At 39.6% G+C, this 26,720-nt stretch overlaps 2 protein-coding genes and 1 long non-coding RNA gene across 3 annotated transcripts in view; 2 read left to right on the forward strand and 1 right to left on the reverse strand.

The window, feature by feature from the left end:
* The window catches only part of plxna4 (plexin A4), a 216,330-nt gene that overhangs the window by 141,863 nt on the left and 47,747 nt on the right, over window positions 1–26,720 (reverse strand). The gene's annotated exons all lie outside the window — the stretch shown is intronic.
* LOC309496855 lies at window positions 434–26,202 on the forward strand. The gene is made up of 2 exons (XR_014205265.1): window positions 434–2,126; window positions 14,458–26,202. It is a non-coding gene; the product is annotated as an uncharacterized lncRNA (long non-coding RNA).
* LOC309496854 (uncharacterized protein) lies at window positions 7,653–14,141 on the forward strand. The gene is made up of 6 exons (XM_082166995.1): window positions 7,653–7,783; window positions 7,884–7,954; window positions 8,042–8,579; window positions 10,053–10,199; window positions 10,284–10,337; window positions 12,703–14,141. The coding sequence occupies exons 3-6, from the start codon at window positions 8,144–8,146 to the stop codon at window positions 12,954–12,956; spliced, it is 891 nt and encodes a 296-aa protein (XP_082023121.1). The 5' UTR covers window positions 7,653–7,783; window positions 7,884–7,954; window positions 8,042–8,143; the 3' UTR covers window positions 12,957–14,141.

Raw genomic sequence — 26,720 nt, forward strand, 5'->3', positions numbered from 1 at the left:
GGATGAGAAGGCTCTGGCGCTGCGAATAAGAACTCGAAAAGCGAGGCGACGGGACTCCGCCCTTGAGCATTTTTCTTAAACAAGCCCCTGCAACCTCTTCAGAACCATTAAAACCCATTAAAACAGAATAGCATGCACAAACGCTTAGACAAACCATTTACGCAAGAGAAGAATAGCACAAGCAATTGACAAGCTTGTCATGTCATTGAAACGACTGCACTTTGGAGTAATCTGGGAGCCCCATTCAAGGGTTTTAGCTGGCATTCACGTACACACTCACTCTTTGCTCGTTGAGATGCAACAAAGGAATGGCCTTTTTCTCTTTCCTATTTACGAGGTGAATTAGGATTCAGAGAGAGGCTGTCCAACCCGGCTGCAGGTGCTGAGTGCAGCTCTCTTGCATTGATGCAGGCGTGGTCACAATATTTGTGTGTGTGTCACCAACAGCAGAGATGGGACGTCTTTGATCCCGAAGGAAACAGATCCAACACTTCCTAACAAAGCAAACAAATCCAACACACCCACTTCACGTCACACATATTTAAAAAGAAAGAGAAAAATCGGCGACGGAAAGACCGAGCTGGCAGGAAGGAACGAGCAGTGTATATTCAAAGACAGATAGAACAAATGTTGGCAGCTTAGTTGTAATTAAACATTGTGCATAGTAGCGTTCCAGCAAATAAAACACTGGCTCGGGCTCCACTCTTCCTTTCAGTAGGGCTGCAGGTGGCGAAATTGGCAGTAATTGTTCTAATTGTTGGCAGTGTTTTCAGCTTAAGATATGTAGCTCTGTTTAATCAGCAGGGCTACTGGGAAAGAAATGGGATGCAGAGGAGGCGGGCATGTGTGGAATAGAGGGATGAAAAGATGCGGAAGAGAGGAAAGACGAAGATGCAAAAAATCTGTCCAAGTGTTTAATGGTGGCCAAAAGAATTTCCCTGCCTAGCCACTAATCCGGAACAGAGGGACTGTCTAGGGATGGAAAGAGTTCCAGCTGCACTATTTTTGAATTGTTAGTACATGTGCATCAGGTGGAAGTTTTTGGTCAGCAAAATTCTATTTTTAAATATTGATTTTTTTTTCATTGTGGAATTATTTTTGACAATTAAGCATATCGCACCCACGATTTTCGTATAAATTTCCATACTTCCCATTTTATGACGCAATATATGAAGCTCTGCTCACACACAGAAATCGGGATCGACCGGATTCCCATTGAAATGACTGGATTTCGACTGTGATTTTACTATTTTTGTAATTATTTTATTATTGTAGTTATTTTTGGAATTACAATAATGAGAAATGTACCAGGAATATGCTCAACTATCAGATAATCATCATAATGGCCCTAAACATAAGCCTATTTTATTTTTTTTAACTAATTTCAGTAAAATTGTGTCTTTCTTTTGATTTTGGGGGGAAATATGACAGATTCTTAAGAGATTTTGAAAGATTCACCCACTCATGCTCATCTCTGAACTGGTAAAGTTTTGTGGTGGTAAAGAGGGAGAGGAAAGACAGAAGAAAGGAGGAAGCTAGAAGCTCTCATTGCATCAGACACAGCTCGAGTGTGTTCCGTCATATTCCCCAGCCGGATGCAGGAGCCATTAGAGACAAACACATCATGTTGCCCATGGCAAACAGTGGATGCCAAGTAAGCTTTTTCAGATGTGTGAGCGTGTGGGGCAATACCTAGTGTTTTTTTTTTCTTTCCCCCAAGAGTGAGAATGACTCTGGTATGACGCAGCACTTGCCAAGTGTGAACAGATGACATATGCTGTGATGTCATCAACAAGGGACTCCACAGATGGAGAGAAAAAAAAACCTGAATCAAAACAAATCTTCCAATAATAATAATTTAGATACTTCTCCACTGCACAACATTTTGTGAAGGAAGACAGGAGAGAGTCTCCAGGCTGAAATTTGTCAGGAGTCTGTCACGAATATCTCTCAGGCTACACCTGTACACTACATGTTTCTGTCTGTCCCTGCACACCAGTCTCCACAGAGACAGGCATGAAGTGGGTAGAGGGGCATGCTGGGATTTGTGTGCTGCTGTGAATTCCTGACAGCTGTGTGTGTGTGTGTGTGTGTGTGTGTGTGTGTGTGTGTGTGTGTGTGTGTGTGTGTGTGTGTGTGTGTGTGTGTGTGTGTGTGTTGGGATATGTGGTTTACACGGACAACACGCCGGACATTTCACCTGGGCTCCCCGGACCTAAGGGTAATACGGGGACTATGCCAAGGTCCTCATAAATCAAAGAGTGTAACTGCATTTGTTAGTGTCTGAACAACATAAATTCTCTTTTTCTTTGAAAGTCCTTATTTACCACTTGACCTGATTTTGAGTGTATGCCAGTGTATAGAACAGCGACCCCACAGCTGGGTTTTATATTGCAGTTTCATACACATTTCTGATACACACGGTGCATTTTGGCGGGCCGTCTTGTGATTGGCTGGTTTGCGCACGTGGGCGGTAACAAACAGAAGTCGACGTGAAGCTCCGCCCACAGCACATGGCCCAGCTGTCGCTAATTAAATACCTAATGGACCACACCTCGGAAGTGTCAGCTCGACGTCGTTGGGTTTACTGGATTAAATACATACAGGTAATAATTATATTTATACATATAGTTGCATTTTTGCATGAAGTGTTTCCTATTTGCAAGAAATTGTAACTTGTAACTTACAATTACTGTAAAATGCTATATATTTACCACAATATTAGCTGAGCTAGCTTGAGTGGCTATCAACATGTCCTGCTCATTAAGCCTCGGGCTAAAGAGGTGGAGGACATCAGGTAGAGATGAGGACAGAAGTAACATTGCGAGCAGGTCAAATTTGGTAGTTTTGTTTTTAAAATGAAAGCTAGCTAGCAGCTAGGTTAAGTTGAGCTGTGGCTACCGCATGGCTTAATGAGCAGGGCGAAGCTAGTTAAAGCCTTAACTTTTACTACAGACATTGTGTTTGTTTTATAGAATTAAATATTTTCTTAGTAGCCCAACATTATTTTGTTTAAATATGAAGTTGCAGTGACACAGGAAGGCTGTGATATCATTAATATGAGTACTTTCAGGCCATTAAATAAATGTAATGTGTTTATGATGTTCTGTTAGTGTACTAAACCTGTAAGATAAATTAATTGGTACCATAGTAACCAACCACAATGATCAATATACAAAACATGCTGTGTGTAGAGTGTTATTTAAAAAAAAAAAAAGTTAAAAACAGTGTTTTTATATTCTTGACTTTATTTAACTAACTTTGTGAAATTGTTAGTTCTCATATAAGAAATGCTTTAACCATAGAACATTTCACATACCAAAACACTGTACATTTTCCATCAAGCTTCAGGTGGAACATGATTTTTATAGCTTTTGTTAGCACCACCTAACCAGCACACCATAGATGATACTGACCATTACAGAATGTAAGAACAAAAACAATGAAGTCATCAAATGCTGTGTTCATCAGAGTGTAGTTTTCATAATCCACGGTCTACAATATATATATATATATATATATTTTTTATACAGGGCCTTGATGATGAAATGTCTCCAAAGATGTGTTGTACCACAAATCCCCCATCCACAACTGATGATACTGAAGAGGTATGTCCTCACAAAAGATAGATTTTTATTAATGTCTTGCACTTGATTGTTAATATCAGAAAAGTTGTCAGTGAGTTTTAAAGCAAGGTTTTCCTCTGTCTTTCTGTCAACACTAGAATGGTTTCTTTTTTTATTCAGATGTCAAATGTCCTCTCTAGTGTCACGCTCCCAGGACTTTCTCTTTATTGTCCTTTGTCTCTGTTTGATCTTCTACAGCTGACCACTGAGAGCAAGTGCACCCATACAGCCGTCAGCCACCCGAATCAGACTAGTCCAGAGCTCGGCCCACTCACCAAGGTTGGAGAGGTAAATTAAATTTGATGTACAACTTATTTGTGGCAAAATGTTAAATATGCCAACCTATTTCAATATATGTGTGTGTGTGTGTGTGTGTAGTCACCTGAGTAGAACATGCTTTATGTGGACAGTCGCCTGAGTAGAACATGCTTTATGTGGACAATGGAATGGAAGGACAGTCAGTATAATATCTGAGTGTATGTGTGTGTGTGTGTGTGTGTGTAGTCACCTGAGTAGAACATGCTTTATGTGGACAGGCGCCTGAGTAGAACATGCTTTATGTGGACAATGGAATGGAAGGACAGTCAGTATAATATCTGAGTGTGTGTGTGTAGTCGCCTGAGTAGAACATGCTTTATGTGGACAATGGAATGGAAGGACAGTCAGTATAATATCTGAGTGTATGTGTGTGTGTGTGTAGTCGCCTGAGTAGAACATGCTTTATGTGGACAATGGAATGGAAGGACATTGTCTAAACATGCTTTTTCAAGCTTCAGTCAGTATAATATCTGAGTGTATGTGTATCAAACACTGAACCCCACCCAAACATGACTTGGGAGGTCCATACAGTTTAGAGGGTCCCATCCCCAGAGGCATCACTTTGGTTTTTAAGAACACTTGGACTGCCTGCATTGGATCTGTATGTTGGTTTAATGTGAATGCTAAGTTGTTTGGTTACATGTAATGGAAAGGCACCCATTCAACAGCACTGACGAAAATTCATGACAAGATGTCATTTAAAAGAATCATAGCAAATCTAAGAACTATAAAAGGACTAACACCTCACTCCATGTAAAAGCTTAGTCAATTATTCTAGAAGTGCAATCATTCTACGAAGTTGGCTGACAATAGATAAACAACAAAGTAATCAAATGCTGTATTCATCAGTGTAGTTTTCATAGTCTACAGACTGTAGTCATGTGGCCTGTTCAGTGACTAAAGAACCGTTTCAGAGACTACATGTTTTCCACAAAACACTCACTGAAATACAGCCATGATATCTTTTCACTGAATGCTACACAGGGAACATCTTGTCTTCAAGATATTTATTATAATTGATCTTTTTTTGTTGTTTATTCTTTTTTACAGGGCCTTGATGATGAAATGTCTCCAAAGATGTGTTGTACCACAAATCCCCCATCCACAACTGATGATACTGAAGAGGTATGTCCTCACAAAAGATAGATTTTTATTAATGTCTTGCACTTGATTGTTAATATCAAAGAAGTTGTCAGTGAGTTTTAAAGCAAGGTTTTCCTGTGTCTTTCTGTCAACACTAGAATGGTTTATTTTTTTTTATTCAGATGTCAAATGTCCTCTCTAGTATCACGCTCCCAGGACTTTCTCTTTATTGTCCTTTGTCTCTGTTTGATCTTCTACAGCTGACCACTGAGAGCAAGTGCAGCCATACAGCCGTCAGCCACCCGAATCAGACTAGTCCAGAGCTCGGCCCACTCACCAAGGTTGGAGAGGTAAATTAAATCTCATGTACAACTTATTTGTGGCAAAATGTTAAATCTGCCAACCTATTTCAATATATATGTGTATGTGTGTGTGTGTGTGTGTGTGTGTAGTCACCTGAGTAGAACATGCTTTATGTGGACAATGGAATGGAAGGACATTGTCTAAACATGCTTTTTCAAGCTTCAGTCAGTATAATATCTGAGTGTGTGTATCTAACACTGAACCCCACCCAAACATGACTTGGGAGGTCCATACAGTTTAGAGGGTCCCGTCCCCAGAGGCGTCACTTTGGTTTTTAAGAACACTTGGACTGCCTGCATTGGATCTGTATGTTGGTTTAATGTGAATGCTAAGTTGTTTGGTTACATGTAATGGATAGGCACCCTATTAGTTATACTGGGCTACATGAAGTCAGCTCCAGGCACTGAGGCTAACCACAAATTCTCCATCTACAATTTAAAAATATGAAGAAGGTATATCTTCATATAGGATATGCTTTAAATAAGCTGCATTCAAACATTCAAAGGAAAAAACTAAAACTCAGATAATATCTACAAGGGCTAATTTCTGTACAAACCTTCAATTTCAATCTCATCCAGTGACTTCCCCTGCATGCTGGAAAGGTTTCCTTTCTCCATTGACAAAAGGAGTTTAGAAATCTTAGCCAGTTGTGTTGTGGGAACTGGTAATCTGTAGAAGTCGCGGTGAACACAAATGTGTTCATCAGTGTAGTTTTCATAGTCCACGGTCTACAATATTTTTTGTTTGTTTTTTCCTTTTTACAGGGCCTTGATGATGAAATGTCTCCAAAGATGTGTTGTACCACAAATCCCCCTTCCACAACTGATGATACTGAAGAGGTATGTCCTCACAAAAGATAGATTTTTATTAATATCTTGCACTTGATTGTTAATATCAGAAAAGTTGTCAGTGAGTTTTAAAGCAAGGTTTTCCTCTGTCTTTCTGTCAACACTAGAATGGTTTCTTTTTTTATTCAGATGTCAAATGTCCTCTCTAGTATCACGCTCCCAGGACTTTCTCTTTATTGTCCTTTGTCTCTGTTTGATCTTCTACAGCTGACCACTGAGAGCAAGTGCATCCATACAGCCGTCAGCCACCCGAATCAGACTAGTCCAGAGCTCGGCCCACTCACCAAGGTTGGAGAGGTAAATTAAATTTGATGTACAACTTATTTGTGGCAAAATGTTAAATCTGTCAACCTATTTCAATATGTGTGTGTGTGTGTGTGTAGTCACCTGAGTAGAACATGCTTTATGTGGACAGTCGCCTGAGTAGAACATGCTTTATGTGGACAATGGAATGGAAGGACAGTCAGTATAATATCTGAGTGTATGTGTATGTGTGTGTGTGTGTGTGTAGTCACCTGAGTAGAACATGCTTTATGTGGACAGTCGCCTGAGTAGAACATGCTTTATGTGGACAATGGAATGGAAGGACAGTCAGTATAATATCTGAGTGTGTGTATGTGTGTGTGTGTGTGTGTAGTCACCTGAGTAGAACATGCTTTATGTGGACAGTCGCCTGAGTAGAACATGCTTTATGTGGACAATGGAATGGAAGGACAGTCAGTATAATATCTGAGTGTATGTGTGTGTGTGTGTGTAGTCACCTGAGTAGAACATGCTTTATGTGGACAATGGAATGGAAGGACAGTCAGTATAATATCTGAGTGTATGTGTGTGTGTGTGTGTAGTCACCTGAGTAGAACATGCTTTATGTGGACAATGGAATGGAAGGACAGTCAGTATAATATCTGAGTGTATGTGTATCTAACACTGAACCCCACCCAAATATGACTTGGGAGGTCCATACAGTTTAGAGGGTCCCGTCCCCAGAGGCGTCACTTTGGTTTTTAAGAACACTTGGACTGCCTGCATTGGATCTGTATGTTGGTTAAATGTGAATTCTAAGATGTTTGGTTACATGTAATGGATAGGCACCCTATTAGTTATACTGGGCTACAAGAAGTCAGCTCCTGGCACTGAGGCTAACTACATATTCCCCATCTACAATTTAAAAATATGAAGAAGGTATATCTTCATATAGGATATGCTTTAAATAAGCTGCATATAAATAAGATACGCTATAAATAACAAAATGCAATAAAAGGGTAATCATATGTATGAGGTAAATTAAATGTCACATTGGTATTGGATTTAAAATGATTGGATATCGACATGTAAATATGAAATATCTTTCTGTCCAAACTATGTGGCGTAAATATAAAATATCTTTGTCCAAACTATGTGGCATAAATAAATACTACAATTAAATTTTTCGCCAACAGTGTCAAAAACACCGCCTTGTGTGCGCAACAGTATCCTCCTTGGACAAGTGTGTTCGTTGTGTGGGACCCGTATCTTCCTTCAAGTGGCTTGGCTATCGATGCACAGGTTAGATATTTAGTGAATTAGTATAGAGTGTAATGTGTTGTGCTCTAACCACTTAAATAGACCTGCAGTGTTAACATTATTTTACTCAAATGTGTTCCAGTTTGTTCAGGGGTCTGGCATAAATCCTGCCTCAAGCAAATTAAAAGAGATGACTTTAACAGCACAGCACAGGTGAGTATCTACTAAGTGAGTGTTGAACTTGAACTGGCTATAAGATTCAATCACCATGTCAAATAATTTGCTTTCTCACCAATTCAGGCGCAGCAGTCTCCTAAGGCTTCTGAGGATGAACTGCTGTCAGATCAGGACAAAATTCCACATCCAGAATTGGACCAAATATCATCTGATGATGCTGAGGACATGTCTGACAAGGAATACATACCTGATTCAGAGTCAGAATATGCTTTGTCACTACTTGCCAGTAGAAGAACTGAATGTGGCATTTGTGCCATAAATGTCTTCCTGTTTGCAAGACCAACGTCAATGAGCCACTACAGAGGACATGATTGTTTGCATGTTCATGCAAGCCAGTGTGGAGCAAAGCACCCTGAGTACCTTAGGTCAACGCAACTCAGGAAACATGTTGCCACACTCTCACAAGTCCTTAATTTAAAACACAATGAACTTGATCAGGTTGCAGATTTCCTGGGTCACGACATCCGTGTTCACCGCGACTTCTACAGATTACCAGTTCCCACAACACAACTGGCTAAGATTTCCAAACTCCTTTTGTCAATGGAGAAAGGAAACCTTTCCAGCATGCAGGGGAAGTCACTGGATGAGATTGAAATTGAAGGTTTGTACAGAAATTAGCCCTTGTAGATATTATCTGAGTTTTTGTTTTTTCCTTTGAATGTTAATTTATAATCATCTAGACTTGGCGTAGTCAGCATCCCTTTCCAAGAAAAAAAAAATCACCTTTCATGTCCAAGTATGAGTCGAGGACTACTATTCAGAAATATAAACTTAAGTCTACAGTATGGCTGGACAGTAATTCAAAATTATGTTTGTGTAGGTGCAGTCGAATTACTTTAAATATGAACCTAATATCAGATTGTGTAATCATTTATCTTATGTGCTCATGGACCACATTAAACATAAACGCAGGTATAATAGCTCAAAACTACTCAAGTAAAAATAGTTACTTTGCAAAAAGTGGCAAGTACAAAACCAAGTACTATCTTTTCCTTATTTGATGTGGCTATTTCAACCACAGATTTTTATGTCCAGCTATTTATGAGAGTTTTACCAGAGCTGTAAACTATTTGAGTAAATGTAATTAGTAACAGTACAACTACAAAGTAGCCAAAAAGTTATGCAATTACAAATTACATTTTGCATGGCACCTAACTTTTTCTGCAGCAGTTTGTTTTTGCTATAAAGAAGTGATATTTCCATCTAAGTGGCATTGACTGAACTATATCTTGTGCGTTTTGCCCTTACTCACCCAAACTTGTCAACAAGTCTACTTTACATGAATGCGGGTGCATTAGTAGGTGCTAAATCGCAGACGTTTGATTTAGATGAAGTCAGGACTGCAGCCAGTGATGAGTCCAAAACCAGCACATCCAGTGCAAGTAGACTTTGACTATTTAATTTGACTTAACATAATTTTTTTTTATCCACCATATTGACAAGGCCTTTTTGAAGGATATTGGTTTACGTGTGGCCTTTTTGTGCACTTGAGCTTAACTGAGACTTGAGAGTTTGTAGACGTTTAAATAGATAGTTCACCCAAAAATGAAAATTGTCATAATTTACTCACCCTCAGGTTGTTCCAAACTTGTCTTTGTTCTGCTGTACTAGTCAATGGCTGGCAAGATCTGCTTGGTTAAAAATATATAAAATATCTATCTATGTGTACAGCAGAACAAAGAAATACAGGTTTGGAACAACTTGAGGTTGACTACATGAAGACAGAATTTTCATTTTTGGGTGAACAATCCCTTTAAGAGGCTGTTGTGTCGACCCTGATTTATTAGACTATTGAGGTGTTCAGTTTTATTTAGATTTTAGAAAATAAACATGACTTCTCATTTTACAAATCAATTGTTTCTTATTTTCACCTGCCTGTCTCAGGTGTCAAGGACTAGTGCATCTTTGAGCCTAGATTTAGTAGAAGTAAAATACTAAAGTATTGTTAATCACTTTTACTCGTATTGGTAACTTGTAATAGAGTAATTTATGCTGCAAGGTATCTGTCTTTTTACTCAAGTATGGTTTTCAAGTACTCTTTACACCTCTGAGTTTTACTAATGCCATTTTCCAGATGAGATTGCGTTAAGTGATGCTGAAGACAGTGGGAGCGAATCTGATGACAGCAACACAGATCTCACCGCATCAGAGCTTGGAACTGTGGAGCCTATGGTTTCTGACTCTACAACCACAGAGCAAGACCATGACATGGGAGACTTTGGTATGTTAACTCAATTCATAGTCACTGCTGATAAAATGTATATTTTCCTGTGACAAAAGTAACTTGTTAAATTGTTTTCAACAGGATCAGTGTCATTTGTGTCGTCCACAGTAAGTGAGAGTGTACCTCCCTCTGAAGGTAAGATTCAGATTCAAGACGTTTATTGTCTATGCACAGAAGAAACACAGTGGTTTATACCCTACAATGAGATTCTTATTTTGCCCAACTCCCTTAAAGGGATACTTCACCATTTTTTCATATTAAACTGTTATTCCCTTAACTAAGATGAGTTGATGCATACCTCTCTCATCTCAGTGCGTGCACTCAATCGCTCTGGCGCGCGGCGACAGTTTGATAGCACTTAGCTTAGCCCAGATCATTCATTAGGGACCAAACAGAAATGAAGCTAGAAGCGACCAAACACCTCCACGTTTTCCCTATTTAAATACAGTTACACGACCAAGTATGGTGACACAAAATAAAACGTGGTGCTTTTCTAAGCGGGTAAAAAGGATAACTGTAGTGTATAGCACTGGGAGCACTTCGACTAGGTGTAAAAAGCAGAGCCGGACAGTAACGGAGTACATTTACTTGAGTACAGTACTTAAGTACAATTTTGAGGGATCTGTACTTTACTCGAGTATCATTTTTGGGGAGTACTCATGACTTTACTCAAGTACATTTGAGAGGCAAATATTGTACTCTTTACTCCACTACATTTCTATCCATAACCGTGAGTACCCGTTACTTCTAAAAAAGAAAAAGAAAAATCTCGGAAACCCTCAATTTGTTGTTTCCCTCTCAAACGTGATTGGATTGTGCAGGCGCCACTGATTGGGACAGCCTATCAGCAATCACCTTCAGCTTTCCGCCAAAGGTCAACTCCATGGTCAGATTTAGATAAGAGACGAAACCATGGATGAAACAATGGATGAAGACGCAGCAGGTCCGTCCCGGGAATGTGCCAACCCGTGGCCCCACCTCGCCAGACTATTTCAATTTTCTGAACAAGTTAATGATAGTTTTCGCTTCAAGTGTTTGCTGTGTTTACCAATGTAAGCACTGTGGCAGTAGTAATGCAATATTTAGAAAATGTACTCTTGTACTCTTGATACTCAAGTACTTTTAAAAACAAGTACTTCAGTACTTTTACTTAAGTAGACATCTGACTGTAGTACTTTTACTTGTACTTGAGTAAAATTTAGCAAGGTGTATCTGTACTTTTACTCAAGTAATGAAGCTGTGTACTCTGTCTGCCTCTGGTAAAAAGTCACGTTGGTTCTAATGACAGAAGTGAGAGGGAGAGGATTTTTCAAGCGTGACTTTTTACTGCGCCAAGTCGAAGTGCTCTTGAGTCCCAAGTGCTATTCCGCCATACATTATAGTTATCCTTTTTACCCGCTTAGAAAAGTGCCATGTTTTATTTTGTCACCATACTTGGTCATGTAACTACTTGTGTAACTGTATTTAAATAGGGAAAACGTGGAGGTGTTTGGTCGCTTCTAGCTTCATTTCTGTTTGGTCCCTAATGAATGAACTGGGCTAAGCTAAGTGCTATAAGTGTCGCCGCGCGCCAGAGCGATTAAGTGCACGTACTGAGACGAGAGAGGTATGCATCAACTCGTCTTAGTTAAGGGAATAACATAGTTTAATATGAAAAAACGGTGAAGTATCCCTTTAACATTATTATGCACGTCTTTGTGATGTATTCAACTATCAAAATGCAAGAGTAATCTTAAAGAAAGAGATATAAATGAATAGCCCTAAATTTAACTCTACTGCATTTGTACAAAACATCTTGTCTGCAAGGGAGCATATACACTTACTTTATTATCAGGAAATGTATACTGAATTTGAGGTAAAAGTAAAGTTACCTCCTCCTCTTCACATGTTCTCTTGATTGCCCATGAGTATGTTCTATTAATTCTCTTTTTAGCAAGTTGGTTAAAAGACTAAAAATGAATTGGTCTTGATGACTGAGTCACAACATGCCACAAAATCTGGAAGATTAAGAGGTTAAAAGTAGTATTAAGCTGATTGTTACGTACAGTTTCAATATCAAGACTAAACTTTCAGACCAAGTTCCAACACTATTTAGTTAACCTTATGAAATCAGATTTAAACTGAGAATCAGACCTTAAACCCCATAGTCTTGGTTTCAATTAAAATACGGTGTGTTAAAGTACAATGCCAAAATTACTTAAGACACGTTACTAATTATAGTATTACTTACTGCAATTAATTCAAATAGCAAAAGGTTTGGCCACATAAATAGATGAACAGCAGACATTCTAATAATACTCCATATTGTCCGCACTCTAATGTGGGCTAGTAAAGTTGGTGAAATCACATCGAGTGAGACACCAACTGATACCCAAAGTGAATTAAGAAAAGTAAACTGCAATTTCTTGTCAACTGTGGCATTAACTGACCTCATGTTTTGATGGCTTAAACTGGACAACACATTTAGTGATCTATTCATTTTTGTTTGCCTATCTTCCAGGGAAGTATGCTGATGAGGAACATGGATCCAGAAGAGTGGCAAAGAAAGTGTGGTCTAAGGCTGAGGTCGCTGCAGTAATGCGACACTTCAAAGGTCATATAAGCAGGGGAAAACTGGCCACCAAAACTGAATGCAGTCACTGCAAACTGGTGGAAGACCCCGTGTTGGCACAAAGAACAGTGCAAAATATAAGGGACTTTGTTCGAAATAGAGGAATAGCTGCAAAGAGGCAGTCAGAAAAAGAAAAGATTTAAATACACTGACAATTGTGGTGGTGTTTCTATGTTTGTGTTAAAGGAACACGCCGACCTTTTGGGACTTTAGCTTATTCGCCGTATCCCCCAGAGTTAGACAAGTCCACACACACCCTTCTCATCTCTGTGCATGCCGTAACTCTGTCTGACGCACCCACCGCTAGCCTAGCTTAGCACAAACACTGGAGGTAAACGGCTCCAGCTAGCATACTGCTCCCAATAAGTGACAGAATAACGCCAACATTCTCCTATTTACATTTTGTGATGTGTATAGTCACAGTGTGTATGAATAACAAGGTCACATGATACACAGCCATCTTCTAACCGTATACATACTGGGAACTATATTCTCATAGAATTAACTATATAGAAGACGAAGCACTGCTGGCTGGAGTGATTAGCACAACCCTCTGAGCGAACTCTCTGCTCCTCACCACGGGCTTCTCAGGTCCTGCGAGCAAATCCTTCCGCAGTAGCAGTGCTTCGCCTTCTGAGAATATAGTTCCCAGTATGTATACGGTTAGAAGATGGCTGTGTCTCATGTGACCTTGTTATTTGTACACGCTGTGACTATACACATCACAACATGTAAATAGGAGAATGTTGGCGTTATTGTGTCACTTATTGGGAGCAGTATGCTAGCTGTAGCCGTTTACCTCCAGTCTTTGTGCTAAGCTAGGCTAGCGGTGGGAGCGTCAGACAGAGTTACGGCACGCACGGAGATGAGAAGGGGGTGTGTGGACTCATCTAACTCTGGGGGATACGACGAATAAGCTAAAGTCCCAAAAGTCCAAAGTTCCTTTAATGTTTTAAATAGAGGCCGTCACAAAAGCAAACTGTAAAACAGCTTTTATTTTATTTTATATATTTTTTTATTTTTTGTTATGAGCAACCATGGGTCTTTTGAAGTTGGGTAAGAATGACTTATTTTACCTTTTTTGCTCCATTCTCATTGTCATGGCACTGGTGTTGTGTGACAATCTATTGTTTAGCTCTTACAGGCTGTTATCTGGCTGTTAGTCAGTGTCACCAACTAACAATGGTGATGTTAGAGTTGTGCAATAAAATAATAATTCAAGTCCCATTAATGCTTGGTGGTGTCAGGTTAATGTGTATTTATGTTAATGTGTATTTATGTTAATGAGCAAGTGACGTCATTGTCCCTTTAAAGTCCCAATAATGTTTGTTTTGGTCCTTATAAGTCACATATTCTTCAAAAAGAGAACTGTCTCTATAAACCACAATAGTTTTAGGGTGGTGTGTATCACGCTCTGAAGGGTGTATCTGAAGTCTAAAGTGTCCTGAATTTTTTCCAAATTTTTTTGAGTGTTTTAATCTAACTCTCATAGCTCTAGGACCTCAGGAAAGGGTAGTCCATCTAAACCACCACCGGGCCTGTTTGGAGAAAAAGTCTGGCTAATCCACATAAACCAGTATGTGTGTGTGTGTGTGTGTGTGTGTGTGTGTGTGTGTGTGTGTGTGTGTGTGTGTGTGTGTGAAGTGCTATGTTATCCTCCAGAACTGCTGATAAATGGGTTGAGCAGTGTCTCTGTGACTGAGCTAAAGGCAGGAGAGAGGAACTACTCTATTCTGAACTAGCGCTATTGCCATGGAAACAGGGACAGTAGGAAGAAAGTTCAAGGTTAAGAAACTTGTTTTCCTTCTGTCTTTAAACAGATCTTGTTAGTCTGCAATGAACCAAGTTGAAAAATGGTAATACCCCGTCCCGTTTCATTGGCTGGATCTGTGCTATTATTACAGGAATGGCCTATTTAAACAGTCTAGGAAAGGACTTATCCACCTGTGCACTCTCCCGGAAGAAAGAGACAGAAAACAAGGGATGGGGAGAGACCTGCTGGTCTCAGGTGTAAAGGTGACGCAGGTGAAAGTCATGCTTTATCAACCTCACTGGTGCTTTCAGCGATGCAGGTGCACTATGGGAAACATCTGAGCTTACTTAGAGAATTAAACCTGCAATTTAATTAACCCTTGTGCGACCTTATGGGCATTTTTGTCTTGTTCAGGTTTTAAAAAAAATCATTTTGCCTGTGCTAATGCCAACTGCAGAAATTCTGGCACAGGTGTGTATTTTTATTGGAATTTAACTTTTCCACCCCCATTTTCTTTAATAAATCTATTTTGTACTAGGTACGCAAAATAGTTCCACTCAGGACCTTAGGGACAAAAATGTCCCCATTGAAACAGCAATTTTTAATCCCAGGGCCATTTAACTATAAAATTATGCAATATTAGTTAATAGGCTTTCATTCTGTTGGCAAGTCTTCAAAATGTAATTTATTACCATTTTTTTACCAGATGGTGACATTCTCTCAAGTTTGGCCTATAAAGCAAATACTCGCTTTATTCCTGTTTTCTGCTTATGATTATTATGGAGTCAATTGGATCAATTATGCAGCTATAATTGTGTGGGTGTGTTTGTATGGATGTCAGAGTGTGGTTTATATGCGTGCAATAAAAAAATATATATATATAAAAAAAAATCCAACCACTATGAGCACCAGTGGCGTTTTCCTGGCATCTATTGGGTAAAAAATGTTGGTACCGCACCCAAACAAAATCTTACTGAAAGCTCATTTTTTGAGTTATCAACCTCAAATTTAGAACACAACTTGTTTAGATTTATGGCTTTGATTTTCTAACCATTTTAGAGTTCAACATGTTTTATAAAATATATATTTTATATAAACTTAAACCTTTACAACTTGGTTTCACTTTTTCAACAACCTGCCAAGGGTCTTCTTTAAAACAAGACCAAACTTACTGTAAGTCTGTGCTCCCAAGCCTAAAATGTTATGACAGTTTGTTTGACACAGACACTGATGTCCTCTATGAACCTATGTGTAACTTTTTATAATTGACGCACAAGGGTTAAAAAAAAGAGGCCCACTGTTTGATAACCCTGACTTTATTTAATCATTCAATAATGGTTCTTTAAAACACTAGGCATTATACACTTGCCGACTTTGTAAATGGTTACAGTCTTAAATTAAATTGTTGAATTAATTTCTATGCATTTGCATTTGTACAACAATTACAGTATTGTTTTTGAAACGTTCAACAAAAATGTGCTTATGTACCCATCCATTTACATAATGTTCATTTCCCCCATGTAAAATTAAATGAGCTTGATAAAACCTCATAGATGAGATTTGTATTATATGTAACCTGACAGCATTTACAGGCAAACACATGTTCTTGTGAAGTGCATTTGCATTCCTTTAATTTCTGATCCTGCAGGTTCCAGCTCTCACCGCACAACCAAACACTCCGTCTATTCCGCCCCAGTGAGCTTGATGGTGTAATTTGTTATTTGTTGGGCTGTTTTTCTGGTTCTTTGCTGTTGACAACCCTGAATAATTCAAATCAACTGAGCAAAGTTGTTTATTTGCTGAGGTGACTCTCTCCCCCACCCCTCCTTCTGTTCTCTCTTCCCCCTTCTCTTTTTTCCTCCCTCTTTCTCCATCGCTCTCGCAAGTATCGGAAAAATCCCTCCCTTCTCTGATTCAGGTGCAGCAGCTGTTATAAAGAGCAACAAACGCAGCCTCTCTCTCTCTCTCTCTATCGTCTGTGCTCCAGTAAGATGGCTTCCAGCTCGGACACAACAGCTCATTTCTCACTCGTACAGTTCAGCTGAGCAGATTCGTAGCATGCAGCTGCGTCTAACATAACGCTTTGAGAACCATTTTGACAAGCTTCCACACATACCAGCTGAGATTTGACAAAAACACTGCAGTCAAATAACCCTGACTGTGGACATTGCTATCAAAACTAAAAGACATATGATTAAAGTCAGCAAGACAAACTAATTTACATTCTAAATACATGTTCCTGGTCCTATTGTGCGTTATTTCAAAAATACAGTAAAAATATATAGTAACATTGATATGATTAATTTATTTTTATATATCTATATTTAAAAATGTAATTAAATTCTGTGATGGTATAAGGCTGAACATTTAGCATCATTACTCCAGTCTTCAGTGTCACATGATAAGCTGATTTAGTGCTCAAGAACATTTCTTATTATTATCAATGTTGAAAACATTATTATCAATTTTGTGAAAACTGTGATTTTTGAACTGTAGACTTTTGAACAGTAGTATAATAAATTGTTCCACCTCTGAAACTACTTTGCTTTTTTAAATGACATTTAATGTACCTTTTGCTTTTTCAACTACTTCCCTCCACATTATGCACTGTACAGTAAAGTCCACTTTTTTGTGATCCAATCAAGTCCTAAAGGATATTTTTTTTTTGTTAGGGTTAGCCTGCCATTTCTTCTGATTTAATAATATGCCAAATTTTGTGATTAATATGCCAGATTCTGAAAGTAAAATGGGCTGTGAACAGCTTTTCTAAAATCATTTCCTAAAACATCATCTAGCAACATGCTCGAGTTTGAAATAAATCAAGGGTTGTCAACAACAGACTGAATGGCAAAGCTACCCGAGTCCAAAAAAAGAGTGATGAGATCATCTCTGATGCTGGTGTTTACTCTCATTCATCCCTTCATCTCTCTCCCTCTCTCTCAGGTTGGTCCCTGGACTCTGGGGCAGATCTAATGGCCTGTGTATAGCAGGGGGCAGGAGGCCACACATCTGAGAGGATTTACTGGGTCACTGAGCTAAAGAGTCTCAGCGCCAGGCACCAAATGCTCACTGCAGACTTCAGAGTCGGTAAAACTAATGAGAATGCATGAAAAGAGATGGAGATAAGCATCTAGTGGTCAACTGATATGTGATTTTCATTAGCTGATATCTCTAGCGCAGGGTGGCCAATGGATGATATAATGCCTATTTTAATAAAAGTAAATGACATGTACACAAAATTGCTGAAATATGAATCCATAATAATATATTTACTCAAGTTCTGTATTATTGCAATGCAATTTGACAAACGTATTCATTCTGTCTTCCCTTAATAGGCAAGTACCAACCAATCAAATGACAGAAAAGAACATGCATTGTTATGGGGTTAATTGCCATTCTCACCCAAGACTAACATCTGTCTAATGTTTCATTAACACCTGTGCTTATCATTGGGCAAGGCAAGGTCGGCATGATGGCATCTGCTCTAGGACATCAAGGGGTTAAAGAGAGGATACATACACACAAACACACATGCAGACTCCCCAATTAGCTCCAGGCATGAGCATCAGTGCTAGCGAAACATTTAATAAGGTATCAAGTTTCCATGCCGATCAGAAGCAGATTATATCAGTGTGTTTACGCCAGGCTTTCACAGAGCTGCCAGACGTGTCAAGACCCACGGGCGAATTGATTTATTACATTACACCGTTCCAGTGTGCAAAGCGCTGTATGAAGGCCTCTTCGATGAAATTGTTTATAGACATTTCTACCCAAATAAAGCGAAACCCACGTGCGCATTAGAGCGTGAACTATTAAGACAACATGATTTCTCCAAGGCTCAATAAATGCCAAGAAGCATTTCCCTAAAAGTATTCATTGATCTCCAAAACTTCAACTTCAGTTTAAACTTTCTTGGATGCAGAAAACAAAATGGCTACCATGTCTAGGATATGAAAGGATAAAAGGGAAAGGGTTTTAAATTCGACCACAAAAGGGACCAGTTACTTCAGTTAGTGTTGGACATCTACTGTACACAACGAAAACCGAGTCAAAATCATCCCACTTAAATCTTGTTGCATGAGCTCTGGTAAACACAGATGTCCCCTGAGAGGCTGAATTTACTGGCTACAGGTACATGCAGCACTCTTGGGGAGGGAGAGATGTCTACAGAAGACTCACAACAAGACAGAACATTCCAGTCCAATTAGAGGGACACAGTTAGACCTGTAAAACAGATCTGACAAACACCCCAATACAATTTCATTTTAAAACTGCATTAAGTCATTTAAGGTGAGGTAATATATTGCATATACAGTATATAATAATATGACATCTAATAATATGACATCTCCAGTGGTCAAAAATGCTGTTTAAAACCATTTACACTTCTGCTTTAACATTTTTGAGTCAGAAGTTCTGTTAATGCAAATAATGGAATTAAAGTGCAATAATATGACATTTCCAGTGGTCAAAAATGCTGTTTAAAACCATTTGCACATCTGCTTTTATATTTTTGAGTCAGAAGTTCTGTTAATGCAAATAATGGAATTAAAGTGCAATAATATGACATTTCCAGTGGTCAAAAATGCTGTTTAAAACCATTTGCACATCTCCTTTTATATTTTTGAGTCAGAAGTTCTGTTAATGCAAATAATGGAATTAAAGTGCAATGATATGACATCTCCAGTGGTCAAACATTATCAAGATTGCATCTAAGTGAGAATCATGGTGCATGACTGCTGTGGAGCCGCAGATCACGGAGCCTTTGGGGTGCAGAGACATAAGCCAGTATTACAATACATCACAGAGCTTGCTCTATTTCTTTCCTTCTCTCTTCTCCTCCACTGTTCCTTTTCTGCAGATCTTTACGTTAAATCATTTTTCTTTCTCTAAGGATTCTTGCTTTGTATTCTCTTCTCTCTCTCGTTCAGAGTCTCTCTTTCTCTCTCTCTCTCTCTCCATAAATGGTCAGTTTTAGGCAGTGAGCGAGTGGAGTTGAACAGAGAGGAGATGAATGTCTGGCGGTGTTTGTCCACCCTGCCTGAGTTACAGTCTTTTAAAACCCGCTGCACTGTCAGAGGAGCTACAGGATAAATCTCAAAACAGACATCAGCCCATTGATCAGACCGAGCTTGTGTATGTGTGTGTTTTCCTGCCGTAGGTTGATGACAATACTAGTTGAGGCAAATGCCACGTCCTCCAGGGACTGTGGAAGAGGAAAACCCCCTCTGGAGAACTCCCTGCTCCCTCATACTCCAAAACACACAGTCCCTGCTGAGGCCCTGTAACCTGGAGTCAACCACACACACACACACACACACTATCCTAACTTAGTTATATGGTTGGTAAATGTAACTTTTAGTGGAAAGATTTAGAGATACATCTATTGTGTTTCCACCTAGAGATCCCAGGTGAAAGAGCAAGCCTGGACATGGTACAGAATAACTCGCATACATGTGCACACACACAAACACACTCACACTCATGAGTATTCACTCCACACGTCATCAGGGTGACCGCAGAAGGAAACTCACTGTCTCTATAGAGCAAAAGGGCCATACCTATAGACCAAACCAAACCAAACCAAAACACAACAAAACAAAAAACAAAACCTTTTGTATTCCGCTGAAGAGAGGGTTATTTCACCAAAAATGTCACAATTCAGTTTTTAACCTGTTTTTACGTGTTCTGAATAAAATATGATTGGTGCTTCTCGTGTTATGGGGTTTCTACGTGGTTACTATGGCTTTCTAGGAGAAAGGTTTCTCACTGGCCAATAATCAACTATGAGCAATAATAAAAGTGATGCTTGCCTTAGGAAGCACAACTAAATATAGAACTGTTTTATCCGAGTCCAACGATGGGAAAGAAAGACCAAAGAGGAAGAGAAAAAGAGGTAGAGAGAGATTGGCAGGTGAGACTGAAGGAGAGACAGGTGCATAAACAAACAAAAGTGCTCATAAACACTGCCAGAAAACAGACACAAAGAAAGCTGTATGTGTGGAAGCGTGCAATGAAACGCAGCAAACCACAGTGCTATGCAGAGAAAGACGTAGCATATGCTTCCAGCGTGTGGCATCTGGAGAAGTCTGGTGCCAAACTCTACAGGTCGCATAAAAAAAACACACACAGGTCACACTATGTAAGACTCCTCTTCAGGGGACAGCTGAAGTATGTGTGTGTGTGTGCACGCTCTCACGGCATCAACAGAATGAAGGACAGTAAAAATAAAAAAGCATTTACTATGTGATTAGACTGGCACTAGTCCAATACAAGGCGAAAAAAATTTGAGCTCTGACATCAGATCAGGTGTGCATGTTGCTACTGCACTAAAGAGGAAGATTCCATGTGTTTCTCCCACATGGCAGGAAATATCAAAGGAAAACATGCATTTATCCTGCAGGTTATAGAGATGCTACAGAGTTCTTAGACCATATTGCAAAATACAGCACGTGAAGACTGAAAAAATACAGATGAGCACCTGCAAGAAAATGTGCAAAAAGTTGTTGCTAAGATGACAGGGTAGGCAGTTTCCAGGGTGTTGCTATGCAGTTTCTAAGGAGTTACAAGTTAATTTTAATGCATTGCTAGGGTATTCTAGGTGGTTGTAAAAAATCAGCACTAGTAGTAGTGATGCTTGCCATGGTAAACACCACTAATCAGTCTATATGCTATGTGATTGGTGTAAAAAGATTTGACAAGCTCTAAGAGACCTAACAATTTACACACACACATTCACACGGCAAGTGTTTTGAGCCAAGGTGGCAGACAAACATTGGAGCCGAGATGGAAATAAGACAGAAAGGCAGACAAATTAAGAAACAGAGCGAGGGCGAGAGAAGTGGGAGCACACAGAGCAGAATGAAGCAGCTTTTTTTACATTAACGATTTGAGCCCAAAATAATGGGTGTCCCTATTCCTGTGTCTTTCTCATCGTTCTTCTAGCAGGCTGGTTACAGTTTGTTCATCTCACTCCATTAATAAGCTAAGGCTGGAAACTTTCCAACAGCGTGGAATTATTCAGTGAGGATGATGTGAAGGGTTGTATGTGTGTGCAGGAAGTGTAAGAGTGGATATACACTCATTTAGCGGCCAACATGAGTTCAAAGCCATTAAAGCAATGCTCATGTCCTGCCCTCTGCTCTCAGGATGAGATCGCACACAGGTGCTGTGATATTGAACCAACTCAGTCGTACGGTCACCGACCTGCACTTTAGAGACAGACGCGCACGTGTGCAAGTGTCTGATGTATGGACGTGTGTGTGTTGAGGAGGTGTGCTAATGCACACATGGGACTGAGGGTAAGTGGCCCAGTGTCGTTCTTGGGTAATGTAATGCCATAAATCTATGACAACACGAGCAGACGCATGGCCCAAACAGACTGTCAGCCACACTAGAGTCTGTCATTAAACACACAGACAACTAGCATATGTGAGAACCCGTAAACACATGGCCATACGTCAACCGGCACCTATTTAAAATTCATTCCCATTAGTGTTGAAAGGAACAAAGGAGTTGATATGCACACAAAGAAAACACCCATACGGTCAGATACAAACTTTTCCTTTCTCTCTTTCACAGGAAATCAAGCCGGATTCAGTATTTTTACTGCTGCTTTAAGGAACCTAGACCTTAACCTGAGGAACCAGTAATGTAACGAAAAACTGTTTAGTCACTATATACAGCGGAAAACAATGAAAACTATTTTCAAGGCTGTATTAATAGTGAGAAAAGGAGCATTCTGAGTGAAAGCAATAGCCTCAAGTTCATTATACAGTTGCACAATGAAGATGTTTCAACACTGATTTCCTCAAGGAACTCTGTCGGTCTGACTTGAGTGCCAACAACATCAAGCGATTGTCTCTTCAGCACACAGCTGTGATTTTCTCAAATGCACTTACCAACTATAAAAAATCTGTGTGAAAGGCAACTGTGAAGAAAAGTAAGTAGTACAGAGTTTTCTATGCAAGGTCATTGAGCTGCTCACAGCATGAACGTGTATTTCCTGGTGTAATGTTTAGTACTGTGGACTGAAAGAGCTGGATTGTTGAGGTTTAGATTGGCCAGGAGACAATATCTCCAGATTTTTTTCCACAATTTCTATGCTGATTCTGTGTGGGGAAATGAGCAGAATTCTTCATTTCAATACTAAAAAAATAAGTTTAAAAATGACTACACTCGTATAGAACTGTGAATAATGTGTTCAAATGTGTCTATCATAGACAAATACACACAAACAAAAGAGCAATTACCTTGGAGCACATCAGTTTCTTTATAAAACAAACAAACAAAAAAAGCTGTCATCTGGATCGACAGCGACAACCTTTTCAAACGGATGCCTGACACTTCTCTGGACAGATACCATTTCCTCCGGACGCCCACTGTAAGCTCTCCTTCACAGAAAACAGCTATCCCCAAAATTACTCTCTAAAAAGTGACACCTTAAGGGTGTTGCTTTTAAAACTTTTGGCCAAGAGCCTTGCACTTCAACGCCCAAGCTAGAACAAAAAAAAAAAAAAAAAAAAACGATGGTGAGAAATGCTACCCTTTTCAAAGTGTCACCTCACAAGACAAACAAGTGGGATTGATTCGGCTCCGGCTAGCTCCGTTTCTTGCTTTTTCTATTTCTCTCTCTCTCGTTTCACACTCAGCAACAGTGGAGGGGAAAAAACAATGCAGAGAAAGGCCACTGTCCATCTCACAGCAGTAAACATTCTGTATCTTAATAATTTCAGTTGGTTCGCCTGATATTGCTCATTATTGTGAAAGAGGAACAATGTGTATGAGAGAGAAATAAACAGTAACAAGGAGAAACTGGCCACATAATTGCCAAAAAAAAAAAAAAAAAAAAATCACACTGGCTTTAATGCTGGGGAATTTGTAAAATTCTCGCAGAACCATTCTGTATTTCAAATGACTTCTAAACAATGACAACATAAGTAGCCTATGTTACAACATAACATGTCCACAAATAAATATAGCACATCATGACCTTTTGTTTTTTTCCCAAGTCTTGCATGTTTTAAAAAGTAATTTTAGGTAATTGGATTCAGATGCTTAATCAAATGCTGAATCAAATAATTCAGCATCAGATTCAGCCATCGCAAACTAAAAGAACGATTCCAGATTGTGCATCGGCTCCTGCATCGGCTCCTGCATGAGAACAATATATTTCACAGAATCTCTCCTCCTCTCTTCAACTGTCTAACTGGGTCTGGCAGTCTGATCATCACACACATGTATTTTTAATCCAGACATTTTGCCAGACACCGTCAGGACACTGTTAACCCTCCAGCCTGAAGCAGTGTCTCTCTCCAGAGGCTTTTACTGAACCAATGTCACAGTGGGCTAAGACAGGCAGATGTGGACATCTAATCAAGTAGTGTTACTTTAAGACAGGCCAGTAGTGTGTATTTAATTCAGCACCATACTACAGTACTTACAGTGCATGCACCTACAACCAATTAATCGATTCATGAACGAATAGACAGTCATACATCCCTCTTGGAATATATACATGCACACAGGCACAAGAAAGTCAACTGATGTAATAAGTTAGCCTGATTTGAATCCGGTTCTTGATATTCATATCTGCAGCTGCACGGCACTTGACGCGGCACTTGAGCTGACGGAGTGGGATCAGGACCCCAGCCCCACTCCTGCTGTTATAAAAGAGCAACACTACTGCACCGAGCCCACTCGCACACTTAACACATCAAAGAGCAAACCACCGACTTCAGCTTTAAAATATCTGCCCTTCTTCTTCCTTCCTTTCTTTCTTTTGACACTTTAATGAACCAAGTAAAAGTGCAGCTGAACTTCATGATCAGCTAATCAACATGCATTTTTTATTGTACGGTATGTAAAAGAGCAGCATTGACACTTATGACACTAACTTCTTTTGTGTTTTACGTAGAAAAATGTCTCGTATTAAGCTGCAAGTTGCTGGGTAAGTGGCACATTTTTCAGTTTAAAGAAAATGATCTGTGGAAAAGTACAGACTGACCAAATTTAAACATGTAAATGTGTCACTTTTCTCGATTTCTGCCACAGAGTTTTAGACTTGGCTCCGGTGAAAATTTTCACTTGGCTCAAATATCTGAGGGGGCAGTTTTTAATGGGCACAAAGCTTCTGGTAGAGATCTTTCAAATGCCAAAATAAGCACGTTTTGGAGTATCTCACAACCATAATGCAGAGAAAAAAAAGAATGTGTAACATTTCAAATCTCTGCATTTTGTTTCTTTCTCCTCTTTGGTGAGATGAGTGACATAAGGCCGTTTATGATCTTTTATTGACCATCCTGGGTAGATTAATCCGTGCGCCAGTGGTGTTAGGTTCAGCCCATACGCACAATGATCCCACAGGGTGAATGTTAAACCAGTCATTAGCTTCATTTCAATACACTTTTGAAAGCCATGGGAGATCCAGACGCTGAGACCGTGCCACTTTTGATATCTGCCTTCCAAAAAAAAGGCAGTGGCAGTCGGAGCGCCGCACCCCTCCGTGCAAGAAGTCGTCTTTGTTAAAAAAGGGGGAACCAAAAGTTGGCAGGCGGCTGAAGGGGCAATTAAGGGAGGGACGCACGTGTCTCGCCTTGAGAAGTCCCCCGGCGAGACACTACTCAATCAAAAGCCAGCTGCAGGTATAAGGAGCTCCTTAGATCCTACTACTGTGCTTAAGTGTGAAGGGTTGATGAGCGTGTGTATGTTAATGTAGATACATCTCCAGAAAGGGGGTACAGCTGTACCTTCAACTGAACTCATTAATTATTATGACACATAAAAACTTGATTAATATTTTGGCACGCGTGTGATTCATATCGCACCCAGACACGCACACAAACGGTGCCCTGGTGAATTGCACAATAACGACGACACACTGTGCGCCATGGTATAACGGAAAATGACACCAGCGTGTTGATGTGTGCGTGTCTTGATGTGTATAATTAGAGGAATCTATTGCCCACAGGCGGAAGCCACAAAGGCAGAGAGTCGCAGCGAGGCGGTGTGTTTGGGGAGCGGGCATCTATCCAGAACAGCTGCCCGGATTACGGTTTAATAAAAAAAAAAGCTCTTCACAATGCCCGACTCAGACCCCCACTGACACGCGCCCCACGACACCCCCATAATACACTAACTCTGATGACGTCCCGTTACCCACAGGGGGGCTGCACCCGGATCCCATGCCTTGTTCCCGGATCCTGCGCCGCACTGCCTGCAGCGAGAGGCAGGTTGAGGAGGGGCCGCTGTCCCTCCCTGTTAATTTGGGCTCATTGAGGGATTCAGAAAAGAGTCATGGGGAGACTTTCATCTTCAGACATAAAGAAAGAGCCTGTGAGATCAAGATGGTGAAAAAAGGCAGACAATAAGAGGACGGGGGGAAAAATAAACACTTTCTATGAAACCTGTGTATATATAATGAATTATTAATTCCTTATATTTAGTTGTATGTTTAAGCAAACAAAGGTAACCATAGTTATAACTCCCAAAACTATAATGCATTAAAACAAAATGGTCAAAAGGTGCAACCATGAATATGTATTAAAATGGACAATTAAAATGAGACTAATCAAGTTTTGAAACTTTCAATGAAAATTTGAAACATTTTCAAACAGTGCTCAGATGTGCTCAGTAAATATTTTTTTTACTAATTTAAAATTAAAAAAAAATAAAGCAAATAAAATGCATGAGAGTCAATGTTCCAACATTGGATAAAATATAAACCTGTTTGCAGAGACAGGTATAACTGTATATAATATAATCAACACACCGTCAAAGACAAACACTAGCATTATAGTTCTTTGTCTAATAATTTGTTTTAAACACAAGAAAAAAAAAAAAAAGAAAAGAAAACTGTAGCCTATATAGTTGGATGCATATACATTTATACATGCACATAGGTTTTAAAGAGTGTTATCAAATAAAGAGCATAAGGGAGGGTTTATATCATCCTGAAATCATTAAATCAGCTAATAAAAGTCTTTCCTGCTCCTGAGCGAGCTTATCTAGAGGAGGTGTCTTAACAGATAGACACAAAACATTGGCAGAGGAATTGGTCTTAGAATCTGTGCGTAAGAGGAAAGATGCTATGCTATCTGAAGGAGGAGGAGGAGGGGGGGAGGGTTCTATCATCCCTCCATCAGTGGCACTCAGA

This window comes from Leuciscus leuciscus (assembly GCF_965113295.1).
Source record: "Leuciscus leuciscus genome assembly, chromosome: 4".
Taxonomy (NCBI): Eukaryota; Metazoa; Chordata; class Actinopteri; order Cypriniformes; family Leuciscidae; genus Leuciscus; species Leuciscus leuciscus.